At 37.2% G+C, this 21,174-nt stretch overlaps 1 protein-coding gene across 1 annotated transcript in view; it reads right to left on the reverse strand.

Annotated features, from left to right (window-relative positions):
• The window catches only part of LOC129267136 (BDNF/NT-3 growth factors receptor-like), a 32,939-nt gene extending 22,247 nt beyond the window's left edge, over positions 1 to 10,692 (reverse strand). Inside the window, exons 1-7 of the mRNA XM_064103633.1 lie at positions 10,433 to 10,692; positions 8,954 to 9,198; positions 6,606 to 6,818; positions 4,713 to 4,861; positions 4,289 to 4,427; positions 925 to 1,075; positions 240 to 359 (exon numbers count right to left, since the gene is read on the reverse strand). Coding sequence (XP_063959703.1) covers positions 240 to 359; positions 925 to 1,075; positions 4,289 to 4,427; positions 4,713 to 4,861; positions 6,606 to 6,818; positions 8,954 to 9,127 — 946 coding nt within the window. The 5' untranslated portion in view covers positions 9,128 to 9,198; positions 10,433 to 10,692. The remainder of the gene's footprint in view (positions 1 to 239; positions 360 to 924; positions 1,076 to 4,288; positions 4,428 to 4,712; positions 4,862 to 6,605; positions 6,819 to 8,953; positions 9,199 to 10,432) is intronic.
• Positions 10,693 to 21,174: the final 10,482 nt, after the last annotated feature.

Raw genomic sequence — 21,174 nt, forward strand, 5'->3', positions numbered from 1 at the left:
ATGTAACCTTACATTTTCTCACTATTTTGTGATGATGTTGAAAATGAAATGCGTACCGAAGGACAATGACTATTCCGTGACGTCAATGATGGCAAAATTACTCTCGTAATGCCAGTCCAACCTCGGACGAATAATTTTAATAATCAAAGCCTGTATATTTGTATACTATACCACAGCCACTATTCTGCAACAAACCACTTAAACATCACTTTATATGAAAAGGCCTGCAAATGTCTGACCTCTTCGCTCATTGTCCACGTTATCGAGATCGGTATGGTCATCGTCTTCATCATCACTCTCAGTGGGGATCATGGCGACTTCACCGTGATCACGGAACTCTGGTTTATCTCTTGATAATTCTGAAAGATATCAATAATAAGAATACATGTGAATTATGAAGTGCCGAACCCACTCTGCAGAGTGCTAAAGGCGCATAGACATTAGGAGGTGAAGGTTTTAAAAACATTTTTGGACTCAAATTGTTTGCTTCACACCAGAAGGGACTTAGGGGTAATTCTTGCGATTCAGTTTTTATCATGCCCTTTTGAATTTGTGATATTTTAAGGTTTACTTGAAATTTTGAAATAATTTTGCATCAATGGACAGCCGACAATGTACTCGTTCAATATTTGTAATGAAAATTTATCATCATCATCATCATCGCCATCACCATCACCATCATCGCCATCATCATCATCATCAACATCATTATAAACATAGTCTTTATCACCAAGTGTGCCAACCAGGGAAAAAATTATATGGGGGTTCAGGGCAATTTCTCACCCAAAATGCTTTTAAAAAAGCCCTGGAAAGTGCCCATTCAATGCAATGTTCATTCCAATGTTCAAAATGCAGGATGTACATTAGACTGTGAAAAGTAGCCCCCAAAAAATACTAATATGAGTTTTTTTGCCTGGTACCTACCGAGAAGATTGTGGATGTCCCTAAGAACGCCTCTACATGGCGGTCTATTGGAAGGTATGTGAGACCAGCAAGATTCCATGATTCTCATGAGGACATTTGGACAGTCCTCAGGCGGATCTAACCGTACTCCATTAAGGTAATTATACTTTACCTACAAACAATACAAAATGATGAACATTGTTAGGGCATGTTCAATATCCAGGGGTGTGAGTGGTCTGTGGTCACAAATAAAAAGATCTGAAAAAAGCTGAAGAGTGCTGAAAAAGTCTGAAATAGAAAGAGCTCCCATACATTTTGTACAGAGGGAAGCCAAAATAAGCTGAAATTAAGCTGAAAATAAAAACCAAAAAAATCTGAAATCAGATAAAAATCTGAACTCTCACACCCCTGAATATCGATTTCATATTTAAACAGCAACGTGAAGAACAATTACAATTACATGATCAGTGATGCACCGTTCAAGGTCGGAAATTTAATGCTGATTACAGGTATATTTTCTTTGAATTCCCCACTCTCAAAAACTAATATCTGCGCAGTATACACTTCGAGAGGACATTTAAAACTATCTTCACTGGGCTATATTTAATAAAACCAGTATATACTGGGGGGGGGTCCATTTGACCCCCCCCCCCCCAGATCTCGGCCGCTGATCGCGTGATCGACGCGAAAATTAGCATGCGCGTAGAGCCGGATGTAAACTACAAGACTGTATGGTAAAATTAAAAAAAATTAATTCTTTATATTTTATATTTTATTAATTAATTATGCAAATAAGCGTAGAAATTTGCCATAAATTTTGTTTTTTGTGTATGTTTTTGCCTTTACCTCAATTTATATAACTAGAAGAATGCTAATTTTTGGTTGGAGTATCAATTATTACATTTCTAACAAATATCTACAAAAAATAGCAAAAATACAATTAAGTTCTTATATATTTTATTGTTTTTTTTAATTCTTACGTATTTCTTTGTTTTTCAAACCTTTGTTTTTTATTGTTTTTTCCAATGAACTTTGTCGGGGACCCTTCTGCGATCATAAATAGCATAACATTAATCCATTTAAATCAACAAAAGTAAAAATAATCATACATCTACGATTTTTGGTTGAAAAACACAATTTGCATTGACTTTGTACACAGAATCACGTTTTTGAGCCCCCCCCCCCCCAGTTTAATAAGGGTTAAGTCTAAACTCAATTGTGTTCAGTGTCGTAATCGCGATGCTGAAGGTCGTCAAATCTAGGTTGATTATTTCAAAACGTACCTTTTTCCTCTGAATTGATATCTTAAAGACGTAAACCAAACCAGATATTTTATTTTAAATCGGGCACAAAATCGCAAATATATCATGTAAAACACATTTTCATTTCATATCCTCCATTCATAATTGTTTTCAAGGGCACAGACATTCACATGAGCTAAAAATGTATAGGAATAGCAGCATGCACTTTTGAGGGGATTTACCAATTTATCTAAATATAGGCTCTAACATTTGTGACAGATACATGTAGACTGATAACATTTGGGTCCCTTTCGACTGTTTCACAATCTGATTCTGGAACAACTAGCCTTTTGCTCATTTTCAGAAAATGTAAATGAAAAGTTATTTTCATTTGAGGTTGAAAGTAGAAACAATACTGTATAAACAATAGTTAGATGACTGCAAGCCTATATTTAAAAGAAAAGGGCAAACTGGTTTCAAATCATAGCCAATTCTATGATAGCAATGACATCATGACAACCGAATATGTAGTTTGCTTTTATTCTTATAAAGATAGTAGCATAGTCGCAGATTCGGACAAAATTATTCCTACAACGATTTAGAACTTTGCACGGATGTTCCATTTTCAATATTTGCATCAAATTTTATGTTTCGTTCAGAAATCGGGTCACAGACCCATCATGAGCAAACCTGCCAACCTCTGGGAATGAAAAAATGTACTCTGTGATGAAAAAAATGTATTATTCCCCAAACAAAGTGCATTTCATGATAAAATGTGTGGCACACTCGCTCATCGCGGCGCTCAAGCTGCATGCAAGCTAAAATGCACACTGCTCTTGCAGATGAAAAAAAACCATTGAAACATGTGTATATCTCACCCTGGTTTTAACAAAATGATTGAAAAAAAAAAAAGTTACCTGAAATTACATTGATCTAGTAACCATATTCGTGTAAGTTTTATAAAATAGAGACATATATATATATATAGAGATGATTTTTTTTTTACAAAAACATATTTTTAAAAGAAACAAGTGGAATGCCTCTGGCCGTCTCACCTGCATCACGCGATTCAATATAGCAGCAGTGCTGATTTTGAAAACTACTATAACTCGCACAAGATGTTCAGTGATACTTGGTTACTCGTATTTCCACGTTTTATGAACTAGACCAATACACTTATAGAGATATGATGGCAATTCAACAAATACCCCCAACGTGGCCAAAGTTCTTTGACCTTACATGACCTTTGACCTTGATCATGTGACCTGAAACTCGCACAGGATGTTCAGTGATACTTGATTACTCTTATGTCCAAGTTTTATGAACTAGACCAACACACTTTCAAATTTATGGCTGTAATTCAACAAATACCCCAATTTGGCCAAAGTTCATTGACCCTAAATGACCTTTGACCTTGATCATGTGACCTGAAACTTGCACAGGATGTTCAGTAATACTTGATTACTATTATGTCCAAGTTTCATGAATCAGATCCATAAACTTTCAAAGTTATGATGGTAATTCAACAGATACCCCCAATTCGGCCAAAGTTCATTGACCCTAAATGACCTTTGACCTTGGTCATGTGACGTGAAACTCATGCAGGATGTTCAGTGATACTTGATTAACCTTATGTGTAAGTTTCATGAACTAGGTCCATATATTTTCTAAGTTATGATGGCATTTCAAAAACTTAACCTTAGGTTAAGATTTTGATGTTGATTCCCCCAACATGGTCTAAGTTCATTGACCCTAAATGACCTTTGACCTTGGTCATGTGACATGAAACTCAGGCAGGATGTTCAGTAATACTTGATTAACCTTATGGCCAAGTTTCATGAACTAGGTCCATATACTTTCTAAGTTATGCTGTCATTTCAAAAACTTAACCTCAGGTTAAGATTTGGTGTTGACGCCGCCGCCGCCGTCGCCGTCGCCGCCGCCGTCGCCGTCGCCGTCACCGTCGCCGTCGCCGTCGGAAAAGCGGCGCCTATAGTCTCACTCTGCTATGCAGGTGAGACAAAAACGTACTGCCGTATTTTGGTTAGAAAAACGTAATACGCCAAAAACGTACTGGTTGGCAGGTCTGCTTTAGCCTCACCTTCATCCCTGGCAGGTAAAAATGAATGTGAGTTATCACATACCTGATCATCACTTAGTTTATCTTCTGGTATGGCTCCATGTGACATTATTTGCCAAAGTGTGATAGCGTAGCTGAATTTATCACCTGCATATGTTGGTTCAGAGTTGGTGGCTAACAGCTCAGGGGCAGTCCAACGTGCCCTGTAAATAGAAAAATAAGGGTAATTTTAACATACTAGCAGCATCAACGTCATGATCATCACCATCGTCATCACTATCATCACCATCATCATCATTATCACCATCATCATCATCATCATCACCACCATCATCATCATCATCTTTATTATCATCATCATTATCACAATCATCATCATCATCATCACTATCATTACCTTCATCATCACAATCATCATCATCATCATCACCATCACCACCATCAGCATCATCCAACTGTCAATGTACTTGATGATGATGATATCTTACCTTTGTAATTTAGCGTGATTTTTCATATCTAAGCTGTGATAATACGCTCCAAGCATGGGATCGGCTAACTTGATGATGATATCTGGAGCAGAACGGGACACCAGGACGTTATGTGCACTCACGTTACCATGGGCGTATCGTTTTGTTTCCTGTATAACAAAAAATCCATACAGAATTTCACAGCCCTACCATTGGCATACAATAAATTTGCATTTGACTATATGACTACAGTCCCAGTTTCCTAAAAAAGTAACTTCTGTGTTCTTTCATTTCTAAACATTAGCTTCTGCGTTCGTCATCGACATTTCATTTCACGGTTTATGCCAGCAACATAATGAAGTTACTGAATATCAAAGATTTGCAGTATTCCGGTAAAACATGTTCAGAACAATTGTAGATACGTGTAGCAAAAGATCTAGGAAAACCTATGAGTATTTTGATAATTAAACCTAGGTTTAACCCAGTCTAAACTAGAGTTTTAAACCACACTTCTATGGAATACAGAGCTTCACAAGATTCCTTCCATACTAATGGCTAGTACGATATATCACTTAATTTGTTAAGATTTGTGATATTCTTTTATTTTTCTATTATTCCCATTTCACGATTCAATAATCTTTCTTTCTTTTTTTCTTGCAGTGCTCAGGATAAGAATAAGTTTTAATTGGTGAATGGCTTGACAAGTGGCACTCCATAAAAGTGAGGTCTAAGTTAAGCCAGGTTGAATTAAACCAGGCTATCAGAACACCATCCCCTTTTTGCCCCCCTCCCCCCCCCCCCTCCCTTCCTTTGCATTCTCTCTTTACAACCTGCAATATTTTGTGTAAGAGTATTTATTTATTTGATGTATGTCTTGGGAGCGCATGCCTCCAGGCAACAGTGCTGAATTTCTTTTTTATGCCCCCTGACCTACATGCCGGTCCCACATTTCTTTGCATGTTCGTATACTGTAATTGTTTTTTCTGATGTAACATGTATCCACTTTTTTATATTGGTCGAATGAATAATGACAATAATTGTAATAATGAATATACACTCACTGCAGTATGCAGTGAGTGTATATGATTTGGAAACCGAGAACAAGAGCTCCAATGCATTCATGAGTTGTTGATAAGCAAAAGTAAGTTGAGTAGTAGAACCGAGTCTTCAACTAATTAGGGCTAGCATCGTATTGCACTCATCTACAATTCGTGCCATATTGGCTCTAACTTGTGGAAAGTTTTGGTCTGATTGCTTACCCGTACTCCAATATGGTAAGTTGTAGTAAGTTGACATATACATGTAAGACCCGAGTCTTCAACTAATTAGGGCTGGCATCGTATTGCACTCATCTACAATTCGTACAATATAGGCTCTAACTTGTGGAATATCCCTGGTATCTCAGCCTTTCTATATAACATAACTATGCAATGCTCATTGGTAGAAGTATCAGAGTCATATAACATAAAATCATTAGGCTTATATTTCAATTGATTACACACAACAATTACTGAAATCAATTAAAAAAATTAGCGCCACAATCAATCGCTAAGCTCTAAGTTTTGGTCCGATTGCTTACCCGTACTCCAATATGGTAAGTTGTAGTAAGTTGACATGTAAGACCCGAGTCTTCAACTAATTAGGGGCCAACATCACATTGCCCTCATCCACAATTTGTGCAACATTGACTCAAACTCGTGGAACATCTCTGGTATCTGAGCCATTCTACATTAACATACATGAAAATATGCAATGCTCACTAGTAAAAGTATAAGGGTCATGTATCATAAAGCTAAGCAATTGATCGTTGGACTGATTTGTGCGATTGATCATACACAATATTCAATGCAATCAATCGCAGAAATCTGCCTCACAATCAATCGCTATGCTTTATGTTACGGGCCGATTGCCTACCAAGTACTCCAGTGCATCCATAAGTTGATAAGCTGCAGTAAGTTGGCTGGTTACACCGAGTCTTCTCCCTTCACCCATCCTGCGCATGTACCTGTCTAACGAACCCTCCGAAGCGTACTGCATAACCAGCTTATAGCCGCCACCGATCCCCTCAAAACGGATTATATGACTGTGTTCCCATGAGGCCATCTGGTCGACGGATTGGCTGAATTTCTACAAAGTACAGAAGAAATTCCCAGGAGGATTAGGGAGTGAGATACAGAATGGACACATTCGATTGAATACAATCAATGAGTGATTGGACAATGATGAAAGGTGATGTGTGTGTTTGAGTTTTGTCAGACGTGTATCAATCAGAAATGATTATTTACGTCTGGGACCGACCTTTAACGTCACCATCCGAAAGACGTGACCAGGGCTCGAACCTCTGCATCAATTTGTAACTTCCCCACAGCTTGGATTACAGGCGCACGCCACAACGCCCAGTTAAGGTGATGGGACTGGTGATGGGACTGGTATTGGTGTACATATAAGTAGTTGTTGTGTTAAAGTTACTGTTTCAATGAAGTGTTGGTATTGGTATTGACGCTGGTATTGATGCTGGTGTTGATGCTGGTGTTGGTGACGGTGTTAGTTTTGAAGCTATAGCTAGTGCTGGAGTTGGTATTGGTGTTGATGCTGGTATTGGTATAGTTCTTGGTGTTTAAGCTGGTGTTGGTGTTGATTCTGGTGTTGGCATTGGCACTGGTGTTGGTGTTAGTTTTGAAGCTACCGCTAGTGCTGGGGTTGGTATTGGCGTTGATATTGGCATTGCTATTGTTCTTGGTGTTTAAGCTGGTGTTGGTGTTGATTCTGGTGTTGGTATTGATGCTGGTGTTGGAGTTGATACTGGTGTTGACATTGACACTGTTGTTGGTGATGGTGTTGATATTGGCATTGGTATTGTTCTTGGTGTTTATGCTGGGTGATGGTATCAATTCTGGTGTTGGTGATGGTGTTAATTTGGAAGCTATCACTAGTGCTAGTGTTGGTATTGAAGTTTATGTTGGTCTCCGTGCTAATTCTGGTGTTGTTATTGGTGTCGATCCTGGGGTTGGTATTGCTGTTGGTGGTTTAAGTATTGGTGTCAACTATGGTGTTGGTGTTTCTGTTGGAGTTGATGCTGCTATCAGGGTTTCTGTGCTGGTATTGGACACGGTTTTTTTGTTCAAAGTTTTGGTGTTGGTTACTGCAGATGCATTGTGTTGAAAACAATCTAATCTTATGAACCCAGGTCCAACCTTCAATCTCTCAACACAAAATCAAACATTTGTTATTTTCTTCTACAATCAAAGAAATATACACCAAGAGTGATTGAAATACCATGAATTAAACATGTGACCAACCACCCCAAAACCACCAAGTTGCCATGGAAGGTGCTCTGTTAATAGCCAATCAATTGTAAATTGGTCTTCAAAAAGCCAAAATTCAAAACTTAGCTTGTCTGAAGGGGTGTTTCCTCATCTTTATACTATAAAAATTTGGAGTTGTGAAGTCGAAAAGAAAACAAGATACAAGAGTTTCTTTGACACAAATTTTGGAGACTGCTTGGAAGTTTCATTGAAATTTCAGTGTGCACACCTCATGCTTGAGTGAACACAAACTTCAAACATTATTTTTCTCCTTATTTTCTGAAGCTTTCTCTTTGTTTTCTCTGCATTCAATCAAGTATTTGAGTTGATGAAGTTTGACAAATCATACATCATTTTAAAGCTTAGGATGTGCTTGTTCAAACTCAACAAAAATCTCTAAAGTTCATTTAGGGTGACTTATTGTTGGTTTTTGGGTGGCTCATCACATACATGTATGTGTAAACATAATACATCATGTGCATCCTATTTCTCTACATGTATATGATTCGACTTCATGTTTATGAACCAAATTTTTTATTTGACCTCCAAGTCATGGTCTTAGTCTTGACCATAATCTTGGTCTGAGTCTTGGTTTAAATCTTGGTCTAAGGAGATGGTCTGCTTCTTAGATAGTCTCATATCACATAATCAAACCCAGTTGCTGTACTAATTATTTGGTATTCTTGCCATTTATTCTACACTGTACCTGGTCCAATGCCAACTTTCTATAATTTTCATTTAGATTAGGACTTAGACCAAGGCTTAGACCAAGACTCAGAACAAGACTTGGACCAAGGTGTATATCATTCACTTAGTGAATGTAAACTGAGATACCGACCTGTTGAACGGTCCCAAGTTTCTCTAATTTTCATTTAGATTAGGACTTAGACCAAGACTCAGACCAAGGCTTAGACCAAGACTCAGAACAAGACTTGGACCAAGGTGTATATCATTCACCTGTTGAACGATCTGAGGAGCATCCATCTTGGGGCACTTGATGGCTACCGTTGTGATGCGAGTCTTGTTCCCGACCTTCTTCCTCAGATCTGCTTTCCAAACCTGCGTGAAGGTACCTTCCCCAAGGAGGATCAGATCCTTGGATAGACTGTCCTCCGGGATCCATCTGATCATCGGTCCAACGTCTGGTTGAGGCGGCAGATCTTCCTTCAACGCCGAGCGATCAAAGATACGCAATGCTTTATCTGCACAAAGATGGAATAATTCAACTTCGATCAGTCCAAAATAGGCAATGTTTTATCTTTTTTTATCTTCATCATTTTAATCTTATATCCTTCGAATCACAAATATTTGATCCTCATTGTTGATTTTTTTTTTTTGTCCTGCCATTACTAAACCAATTTAATATTTTGATATGAACAGGCATGAGACTGAGAAATAGCAAGAAATAGGAAAATTGTTGCTTGTAAAAAAGCACAATGACCAAACCTTCTGGGGGTGGATATAATATTTTTTGATTTATGTTATAATGCATTTGAAGATCATATTTTCAATGTGCAGATTACCAGACACGAAGTATCGTCTTTTCTGGGGATTTATTCATAAATTTTCTGATATTTCTCACATTATCCCCATCAGGAACAGTAGTTCCTGAAATAATCAAATGTTTCGAAAGAATGGTTGATTTTCACTTGATTTCAACATTTAAAAGAGATCCTGGCAATCTCCCAGAAAATAAAATCTGTGAAAACTTTTCTTTCATTCTTCATTTCAAAATCCATTATTAGAAATGTGTGGATTAATGGGGGAGATTTTCTGCCTGATTGAAACTTTATTTAAAGGACAAGTCCACCCCAACGGAAAGTTGATTTGAATAAAAAGAGAAAAATCCAACAAGCAAAACACTGAAAATTTCATCTAAATCGGATGTAAAATAAGAAAGTTATGACATTTTAAGTTCCGCTTAATTTCACAAAACAGATATATATATGCACATCCTGGTTGGTATGCAAATGAGGAGGCTGATGACGTCATCCACTCACTATTTCTTTTGTATTTCATTATGTGAAATATGAAATATTCTCATTTTCTCCTCATTGTTAAGTGAAACAAAGATTAGTTCCTCCCTGAACATGTGGAATTAGCATTGTTTTAACATGTTGTTGTCAGTCAAGTTGGTCTTTATTGTCAAATCTGTAAAAAATGAAATATTGTACAATTCAAACGATAAAAAACAAAAGAAATAGTGAGTGAGGACAATCATCGACTGTCTCATTTGCATGTCACTGAGTGTACATAACTGTTTTGTGAAAAATAAGCAAAACTTTAAACTGCCATAACTCTCTTATTTTACATCCGATTTTGATGAAACTTCCAGCGTTATGCTTGTTTGATTTTTCTCTATTTATTCAAATCAACATTTTTCTGGGGTGGACTTGACCTTTAAAGTACTTGAATTCGGTTGGTATGGAATCTCACCTTTAGGTTCTATCGGTACGCCTTTTCTTAGTTGGCCCTCTAAACACCAACTATTCTCCCTCTTCCTGTAATGCTCAACAAACTGCTTTAGACTGTCAAATCGACCCTGGTTGTCGAGTCCTACTTTGTCATCTTCTGGAAAAAAACAATGAAATATTGTTAAATCATAAAAAAGGTCATTCAACCATTAACGCTGGACTCACAAATCATATAACTCCAAAACAAAATATAATTACAGCATTAAATACAAGTTGACTGTGACCGAATTTTTGAGAAATTCACATTTTGCATAATATACACGAGTAATATGATCTTTACTTCATAATGATGCAAGGAAATGCTCAAATTAAATTTCTGCTTTCAGGCCATCCATGTTGGCAAAAGATTTCAAAATTTGCTTGAAATCGCAGGCAACTGCAAGATTGCTATGACCTCGCTTGCATACATCACATACAAAAATATTAGACAAGCTTTCATGTACCGGTAATTGCCTTTTTCACAACAAAAAATATGAAAATTTACATTCATGACAGATCAATGATTGTCATTATTATCTACTCCATTTCGTCAATTATGAAAAATTAATTGCCAGAAAAAAGGACGAGAACTAGCCAGATGAGCAAACAGATTTATAGACGTTGTTATTACAGTGAAGTAGATCTACGTACACGCATATAGTGTCCGCGCACAAAAAATGATGTCGTCTTGAATTAAATATTTGACGGCTATTAAAGTTTGGGGATAATATTGATCAATATGTTATACATAATAATAACATTTATAGCCTTAATATAGCTCGATCTAATCTATGCCTTCAAGGAAGTACATGCTATCCTGCCAAGGAACCCATTCACCTCACCTGGGTTGAGTGCAGCAATATGTGGGCAAATTTCTTGCTGCAGGAAAACATCACGGCTGGGATTTGAACCCACGTCCCTCTGGTTGAAAGACGAGGGTCATAACCACTAGGCCACGACGCCCCCTTAGACGGTGACCCACATACATGTAGTGACATTGACGTACAACATGTTTGCGCTACTCTCATCAGTTCTCGTTTATGGATTTAACTCCATGCCTGAATACAGTTTTACTGCACTATATTTACGATGTAAGTGGCATGTTTTCGATATGCACACCCACACTGAGCTGAACATGAGCACTCCTGATATCACTTTTTAAAGAACTTTATAAAGGGTTTAGGTCTATGAAATATTCTACAAAATAATACATGTTTGTTACTCCTTTCGTAATACTCTTCCTTTCTATACAAATGATTAATGGTCCAATTCCAGGTTTTTTGGTATACTCAAATGAGAGGAAAATCCATATTTAATAAACCCGGCTATTGTCTAGAGTATATTTCAGCCAGTTCACAAACAGATTTATAAGTTCATTCCCTTCGAAACGGGTAGGTAGACCTACAACTACTGACAAACATGTCTGCTGCAAATCTATAAAATGAAAAAAAAAGAATTTCATGAATAATTAATCGATTCAGAGGTGGATGACCTGAGGACAATACCACAAAGCTTAGCAATCATCGTAGAGGAATATCTTTACGACTGATTGCATAGCCTACAAAGCACAATCAATCGTAAAAATCAAGCATACGATCAATCGCTATTAAACCTTTGTGTTAAGGGACCCAGAGGACCGTAAAACAAAGCTTAGTAATCATTGTAGAGCTGTTTTGATGATTGATTGCATAGCCTACAATGTACAATCAATCGCCAAAATCAAGCATATGATCAGTCGCTAAACTTTTTGTTACTGCACCCATGACAGTATTAAAGGACAAGTCCACCCCAACAAAAAGTTGATTTGAATAAAAAGAAAAAAAAATCCAACAAACACTGAAAATTTCATCAAAATCGGATGTAAAATAAGAAAGTTATGACATTTTAAAGTTTCGCTTAATTTCACAAAATAGTTATATGCACAACCTGGTCGGTATACAAATGAGGAGACTGATGACGTCATCCAATCACTATTTCTTTTGTATTTTATTATGAGAAATATTCTAATTTTCTCCCCATTGTCAAGTGAAACAAAGACTAATTCCTCCCTGAACATGTGGAATTAGCATTGTTTAATATTATATGGTTTAGTCAAGTTGGTCCTTATTGTCAAATCTGTAAAAAATGAAATATTGTATAATTCAAACAATAAAAAACAAAAGAAATAGTGAGTGAGGGACATCATCGACTGTCTCATTTGCATGTCACTGAGTTGCGCATATCACTGTTTTGTGAAAAATAAATGAAACTTTAAAATGTCATATCTTTCTTATTTTACATCCGATTTTGATGAAATTTTCAGCATTATGCTAGTTTGATTTTTCTCTATTTATTCTAATCTTCATTTTTCTGGGATGGACTTGACCTTTAAAACTTAACCTAATTTCATGCCATAATATAGGCATACATGTAGGTCTACTGTATCAAATAAAGTAAAGGCTATCTCTCTTTCCCTTCACAAGAAAAATGAAAAAGGAAAAGTGAGTGCGCAATGAGGGAAAAAGTGTTGCATCACGAAGAAAAGGAAAACAAAATCTTTTCTTTGTGATTCTAGAAGTAGGATCTAGTTTTGGCATGTAAACATACTGATTTCACAGTCCCATTTATAATCATTCTTCATTTAACATGTCAGTAAAGGTCCTGCATCTAACATTTCTTTATTTTCATCATTCTCATTTTTATCATCATGTCCAGATAGCAAAAATCAAGGCCAAGGCCAATCTAAGACTGTCCGGGCACAAGGACCAGCCCAAGAACTGACTGCCCTAGGGTCAGGGCCAATGGCTAAGGCCAAGAACTACAGACCTACAAAACACAGATAATGATTGAATATTAAATATGTATGAATAATTAACCAGATCCATGAAAAAATATTTTAAATATATTGGCCCATATTCTGAAGTCGGGTTTAACTTAAACTCAGGTTTAAAGTTGTGGTTTAAGTATGGGAAGCCAAAAGTATCAAAATGTTTATTAAGTTGTATGTTTCTTATGCATACTGTGCTCTTTCCTGATTCACCGATGGTGAAAACAATCATCTATTTATGCTTCCTAGACAATTATGAATGATTTGAGAGCCAAATAAGCTGAAGTATGATATCTCTACTGTTAGTGATTTACATGTATTATACAATTGGCTATCCATACTTAAACAACAACTTTAAACCTGAGTTTAAATTAAACCCAACTTCAGAATACGGGCCATTGACTTATTGATACCTTCTTAATATATTTTCCTACCTGGGGTCCATGAAATAGTTGCAATCGAATGCAACGCAAGAAATCAAATGCACCATGCATCAATGGAATGCACTTAAAGCTAAATGAACGTAGTTGCAGTAAAACACTGATTTCATGAGAAAGTCTGTAAATCCAAGGTAAAGTATTGATATATCATCGTGGATCTAGATCTGGTACAGTTACATAAACTGAACTTTGTGAAATAATAATATCTAGCTAAAAAACGATCACACTGAAGATCGCCAACACAGATAGGCACACGTGGGACAGTGTATTATTATTGCTGGAATAAAGACCCGACGGAAGTGACCGAATCCGCGCTTATTTCGCTTATTTCCCAGCAATTACACAATTTCTTCCAGAATCCTTTGGCACATATTTTTTATTCATACAAACAGACACTTTGGTAATCATTATATTAAATTCTGTAAAAAGTCATTTTGAGATTGTTCCCACAACTGGAATTTATCTTTAAATGTAGGGACTTGTGCTTGATTTTTTTTAGTTGTGTTTATTATTAAACGCAACTCTTTCTGCACCAAGCTCCTGGTCCGAGGACCTTCCCCGAGTCCAAGGTCAAGGGTCAATCCTTAGCCAAAGACTTCAGACATATGAGGACAAGGCCAAGGCCACACAATTGTCTTCGATCAAGACCAATTTGGCCCAACAAAGTACAATACTGTTGACATGGTAAATATGGTCAATATACTGTTATTATCATTATTGCATCGTGGACATTCTTCAGAATTATTTTGATTAGAATGACAAGGTCTTCAACTAAAACGTCAGTTTTAAATCATATGGCTTCAGGTGGTGTCTGTATCTGTGGGCGCGCCGTGGTCTAGTGGGTCTGACTCTTGCCTTTCAAACAGAGGGTCGTGGGTTCAAATCCTAGCCATGGCGTGTTTTCCTTCAGCAAGAAATTTATCCACAAGGTGCTGCACTCGACCCAGGTGAGGTGAATGGGTACCCGGCAGGATTATTTCCTTAAATGCACTGAGCGCCGGTGATGGTAGCTCGAGCTAAAGCCGGGGTAATAATAGCACTTTGTATCCTCAGGCAAAAAGCGCTTTATAAATCTAGCTATTATTATTATCATTATCTATTTAGAGTTTTGTATACTAAGACCCCGCTCTCATTATAGCCCTAAAATTAGTTTAGTTTTGATAACGTGTAATTGAGAACGGTCGAAGCGGTCTTGGAAACGATCTTCCAAACCATTTAGGAAAACCACATGTAGTTTTCAAGATTGCTTTGCCTCGTTAAGCTTGTTTCAGCGTGAGGACACAATCGTTCTTCGGGAAGCGATCTTCGCACATTTTGAGCACGCTACTCCACACACTGTGTGTAGAATGTCTATGGCCGTGTTTATGCTTCCACTTTTCAGGCCAGAATCAGCGTTTCCAAACGTGATTAGTCCAAAACACGGTTGCGTCCATGCTTACTTTCATTTAAACGCTGTTTCAAAACGCCGATCGTAAACTCGCAAAAAGGTGCGTTTGTAAACGTCGTTTGACCAGAATCAGGCTTTCTGGGGAAGTATAAACAGAACCACGATCGTAAACGTGTTTAAATGACGTCATTTGGTACATGCTTCCGGTGAGATGAAAATCCGCGGGCAAATACAGTCGTATTGATCCATGGTCGCATGTTACCTCCACGGAATTACCTCTCATCTCCCTTGTTTGCATGTGTAGTACTAGTATTACTCTTCCAATTTGTCATCGCGATGAACGTTGAGGGATTTACACACAAAAAACCCTGGAACATGAGTTATAATGAGGAGACATCGCCAGATGCCCCAGTAGCATTAACAAATAATTATTTTATTGTTTTGTATACTTAATATTCTTTATTTTTTTCTTACTTTTATCCTCACCATGGTGGAAATTATATGGCTATATCAAGAACCTCCATGCAGTGACTAAAATATCGGAAATTGCTCGATGTTTATATAACAGCCGACGTACCTTCCCCATAACAACACTAAAAAAAAAAACTTTCGAAAAAGGGCGCGCCCAATTTGACCTCGCTTTCCTGCTCAACGAAAATTAAGATGCGAAGCCAGCTGGAGATCGTGATTTCGCCTCTGAAAAGTTAAGCATAAACAGCACTCCCAGAACCACGTTTACGATCGGCGTTTTGAATCGACGTTTAAAAACGCTGATTCTGTCCTCGCAATGGAAGCATAAACACACCCTATGTTACGTTTTACAATTTTGCACGGAACTTGTCACCCCACTGAGAGTGTTCCCATAGCAACAAGGCCACTTTACGTGAAGTGGTTTGAAAACCACTTTCGGCTGATCAAATGGGAATGCTAGCAAAGCGATCTTCCAAACTGGTTACCTGAACTGATTTGCGATAAACTTGTTTCAGAAAGTATAATGAGGTTGGTGTCTAAATAAAATATGTAAAGAACATTATGCTGCTGGTAATCCTTAAATTTTAGTCAATTTTGATACATACTATTCATCTATATCAGGGCCCCGTTGTACAAAGAGTTACGATTGATCCGATCAATCGTAACTCTATGGAAATCCATCAGTGTCATAATTTTTTCTACAGGAAATTTGCAAAATGTCCTTTGTAATCAAAGGAGAACACCCCAAATTGTCAAGAAATCAATGAATTTATGGATATGCATTCATATCTAGAATTTTTTTGGAACAAACATGCATTTCGTATGTTGACTTTGCGGGCTTGCCATAGTTACGATTGATCGGATCAATCGTAACTCTTTGTACAACAGGGCCCAGGTCTATTCTGAAATCAACAATCCAACAAACAAATTGTAGGCCGATTCAGGGGATTTCCCAAACCAATCTATTCCTTTCCCTTTCTATCATTAATAATGTACATACCTGTATTAAGGTATGCTGGTTTAATTACAATCATTAAAGGAGAAGCTCAGTTCAATGACCGAACCGTATACAAGTTTCATTACCTTTTAATGTCAAGATCTTCAGTTTCTTTAGATACAAAGATGAGGGAGACAGTGACTGCTTTATAATACAAGCATGTTATCCATAAGATCTTACTTTTATCAACTTGCATTGATTTATACTTCCCACTGGATGAGTTTCCACACCCATCTACATGTAGATTACTAAATAATAACCCTGGTATTTTTTTCTAAAGGTGTGAAATTGTTCATACTCATAATATCCATAAAGTATACATCTGCAAAACGGTATAAGTATGAGAAAAATAATTGCATACGTGCCAACGCTGCGAATCCATAAGCAGGGAAGAAGGATTACAAAAAAAGTTGCTAAATTATATACACCCTATGGACAAACTGCCACAAAAATAGGGGTACATGGTCGTTTTGGATGAAAATCATTTTCGTTCCCGAAAGGTCCCTCTTAAGGTGTACTCGAGGCTGAAAATAGTTATTTCCAATTAAAAAGAGTAAAATTCAGAGCACAGCACTGAAAGTTTCATCCAAATCTAATAACGAACTTATTGGATTTCAACGTTAAGCAGTATTTTGTGAAATGCTGTTTGAATATACAATAGGTGGGCTGATGATGTCGCATCTCCACTTTCCTTTTTCTTAATTTCTTTTGATGAAATCATAGTCGTTTCATATTTTGATACATGTGAACATGTACATGATATGTCTCCCTTGTTCCAAAACGAGTTGCAGAAATGACAATTTTTTTAATGCATTATTTAGTTAATGTCAATCCACCTTTTCTAATTTTTGGAGAACAAAATTTGAATAAATATGATTCAAATAATAAAATACAAAAGAATAAGTTTTGATATTAGCTTGCTCATTGCACAGATTCATGAAGACATGCATAAAACTGTTTTGCACTGAAATAGTACAGTCTTTAAAATTGTCATGTAACTTCGTTCTTCCTTGTATACGATTTTAAATTTCTAGTCTGTTTTTACTGATTATACTTCTGTTCAAATCACAATATTTCAGCCCTGAGAACCCTCAACAGTTGGCGTGTATGGTTCCCCAGGGAGGTTTGTGGTATGAGAGTAAATTTACAGGAACATTTGATTGGAAAGAGGAATATAAATAGTCCTGGTGGATGTTTCATAAAGCTGTTCTAAGATACGAATGACTTTACGCACGACTGGTGATCCTTTCTTGTGCTATGTGATATCCCTATGTCATTGAGTTATGACCTATAAAGAACATGTTCCAGTCGTGCGTAAAGTCGTTCGTAACTTTACGAACAGCTTTACGAAACACCCACCAGTTTCATAAATGATTTACAATAGAACTTTGTAACTACCATGGTAACAGGGCTCAACAGCCAATCATCATCAAGGTTTCCATGGAAGTTATAATAATATGACAGTTACTTAATACTTCCCTTTGTGTCTGCCTACTCCTTTGCTTTCATCCCCTTCTCTAACCTGATAGGTCATCACAACTCTCTAATGCCCTTTTTGTCTCCTTGTTACTAGTGTTGCTGTTGCATGTCTATGGTCTATATTATGTTTGTTCCACTTTATATGTTTGACAATTTGTCTCCGACGAAGATTCTGCTAGGATCGAAAGCTTAGGCCCCTTTTGACTCTCTAGTTTAATACAATAGTTGTAAGTCTTTTTGAAACAAGCTCTTCATAAGTAACTCAGAACTATAAGACCTTATTATATGATACAATATAGCATCTGGTGGGTGTTTCATAAAAGCTTTTTGTAAGTTACAAGCAACGTTTTATATGAATGATTGGTCACCCTTTCTGAGGAACTAAAATCAACACCAATGGGAATCTGGTGTGTATCATTAAAGCACAAGAAAAGATCACCAGTCAATCATAAAGTTAATCATAACTTTTAACAAACTGCTTTATGAAACACCCATCAGGTATCTCGGGGGCCTGAACTACTGCAGTTCTTGCAATCTATTTTGTTATTTTGGCCGGTGTGAAGACGTACTGAGTTTCCCATGCAATTTATACCGGGCTTCTTCTCCTAAAAAGACGCGTTTCAAGCAAGGCATTATGATTCCATTAATCCATTAAGATATCACTTACATGGAAGCACAGTTGGAAGAGCTACTGTATGTGTACATGTACATGTATATTCCCCGAAATGCACAACTTACTCTGTATTCAATTTCTTAGTTTCAACTCTTTGTTAAAAATGGGGCAATTTTCCTAATAAGACGAGTCCTGTATCCCCAACGATTTTATTAGGATTGACTGATTGGTAATCCATAGGTGTGTTTTTAAAGACAGTGCGTATCTGAGGCATTAGTTTACATGTATAGAGTGCGACAGAGGCGCCATTCTGCAACATATACATGAATTAGTATGGCAGTAACCTATTAGAGCTTTTATAGCAAATAACAACTGAAGGGAAATGCACTAGTTATTCTAGAGAGTGATAAATATCATTATCTGTATCAGACATCTGAGCGGGCGATTAACGAAACTATAAAATTGCCCAAAATTTCATGATTTCTGGAAATATCTTGCAAGATTTTTTTGCGCAAAGTGACTTTTCATACAGAGATCATTGCAGAGGTACATACCTTGTCTAATTCATCAAGTGAAATTACATTCAATATTTACTTAATTTTTTTAATGACTAAATCAATAATTCGTTGAATTAGATGCATTAAATCATAGGCAATCTAATACCATATCAGAATTTAGCAGGAAAATTTATCGGATGAGAAATAGCGAGATAATTTGCCAGATCAAAAATAGTTGGATAATTTGCCGGAAGAAAAAGAGAATAATAATCTGCCAGATCACAAATAGCTGGATAATTTGACAAATCTGGCCAATGGAGATGGACCTATACAATACCCAAGAATGAGAAACCTCCGGAAATAAAGAACTCTTGATTCTTCTCCTCGAAAGGCTGCAGAGAATCTCTTGCGACCAAGAACACTTCAAAATCACCCCCCCTTAATAAACCTCCCTCAAAAAATATTTCAAAAAAATAAAGACAGAGATACAAAAATAGAAAGCCACAAAAGAAAATTGTTTACCAGAGAGAATGGCTTGGGGAAAAGATCATATTTCTGCAATCTGGTTTTTTAATTAAGGAAAAAAAAATCAAAAAGAAAGTTTTCATCCGAGGATTCCTCTTCACCTATAAAAAAAAGTCAGGGGGGAAGGGATTGTGAAGACGTAAAGAGAAAGACGTGAAAGTCATCAAGCTTTTCTCCCTGGGATGAATCCACTTCTGAAGATGTCACAGATATCGGATGAGCGCCTTCGATGAGATCCAGTAACCAATATCCTCCCTGCGGGCAAAGCCGGAGAGATACTTAATACCACCTTCATGTCCTCGTTTGTTTTTCTTTCATATTTGTCGCTTTTTTTTCTCCCATGTAAACGATGCGCCTCATTCTGGCGAGAAGCAACACCTGAAGACGGTTCTTGCTTTCACAACCAAATTGGCGGGAATCTACAATTTCAATGCCTTTCTGTAAGCCCCCTCTAGTAGTCTTGACTTCAAGGCTGTCTGATTTTGTTTTTCTGTTGTGATAAAAGCTAAGGGAGCGTGAAACCTTTTTTTGTCAAGGAACCTCTTCCAGGGGTGTGAGTGGTCACAAATAAAAAGATCTGAAAAAAGCTGAAGAGTGTTGAAAAAGTCTGAAATAGAAAGAGCTCCAGTAGTTTTTGTACAGAGGAAAGCCAAACATAAGCTGAAATTAAGCTGAAAATCAAAAAATATATATCTGAAATCAGCTAAAAATCTGAACTCTCACACCCCTGCTCTTCAGAAATATAGGCCAGGGGTGAGGGAGATGAAAAGAATGCACTAGCGACAAGTACAGCAGCGCGGTGCTTTTGGCATGTCTACAATGCATAATACACAAACATCGCATTCATACTTTGTGCTGAACGTCGTGATAATCAAATTTACCCATTTCGTTATCTGGAAGTTTACGAATCTTTCTGAAATTTTCAGTGCTGTTTCTGACATTAATTGTGTTTCTTATACTTTGTTTTCATCGCACTAAGGTCAGTGCTGTTGTCATTAAGCGGATGTGATGACACTCCGCCCCCGCCTATAACGTTTGTGTCACAAAAGTTTCTAAATTTGTGAAAAAAGGGTTATCATGTGGACTGAAATGAAGCAATATAGCATCCCCCCCCCCCTCTTCACACACATACACACACAAAAAAAAACAGGGAATATTGTATTAGAAAAGGTAAAATGGGTACCAACAGGAATTAATTCCTCATATTAAAGGCTGTGAGGTAGCCCACCAAAATCAGTGGCCTAGATTACATGAAGCCGGCGGGATGAAGGTTTGCCTTGAGCACCTACGTGACTATGAGCACAATATACTATTGTCTCCTCCTCCTCCTCCTTCTCCTCCTTCCTCCTTCTTCTTGTTCTTCTTCTTCTCCTTCTTTCTCTCCTCCTCCTTTTTCTTATTCTTCGCCTTCTCCTTTTCTTCATCCTTCTGCTTCTTCTTCTCCTTCTCCTACTACTCCTTCTCCTCCTCCTTCTCCTCCTCCTTCTTCTTCTTCTTCCCCTCCCTCTTC

Source organism: Lytechinus pictus, chromosome 8 (genome assembly GCF_037042905.1).
Source record: "Lytechinus pictus isolate F3 Inbred chromosome 8, Lp3.0, whole genome shotgun sequence".
NCBI lineage: Eukaryota > Metazoa > Echinodermata > Echinoidea > Temnopleuroida > Toxopneustidae > Lytechinus > Lytechinus pictus.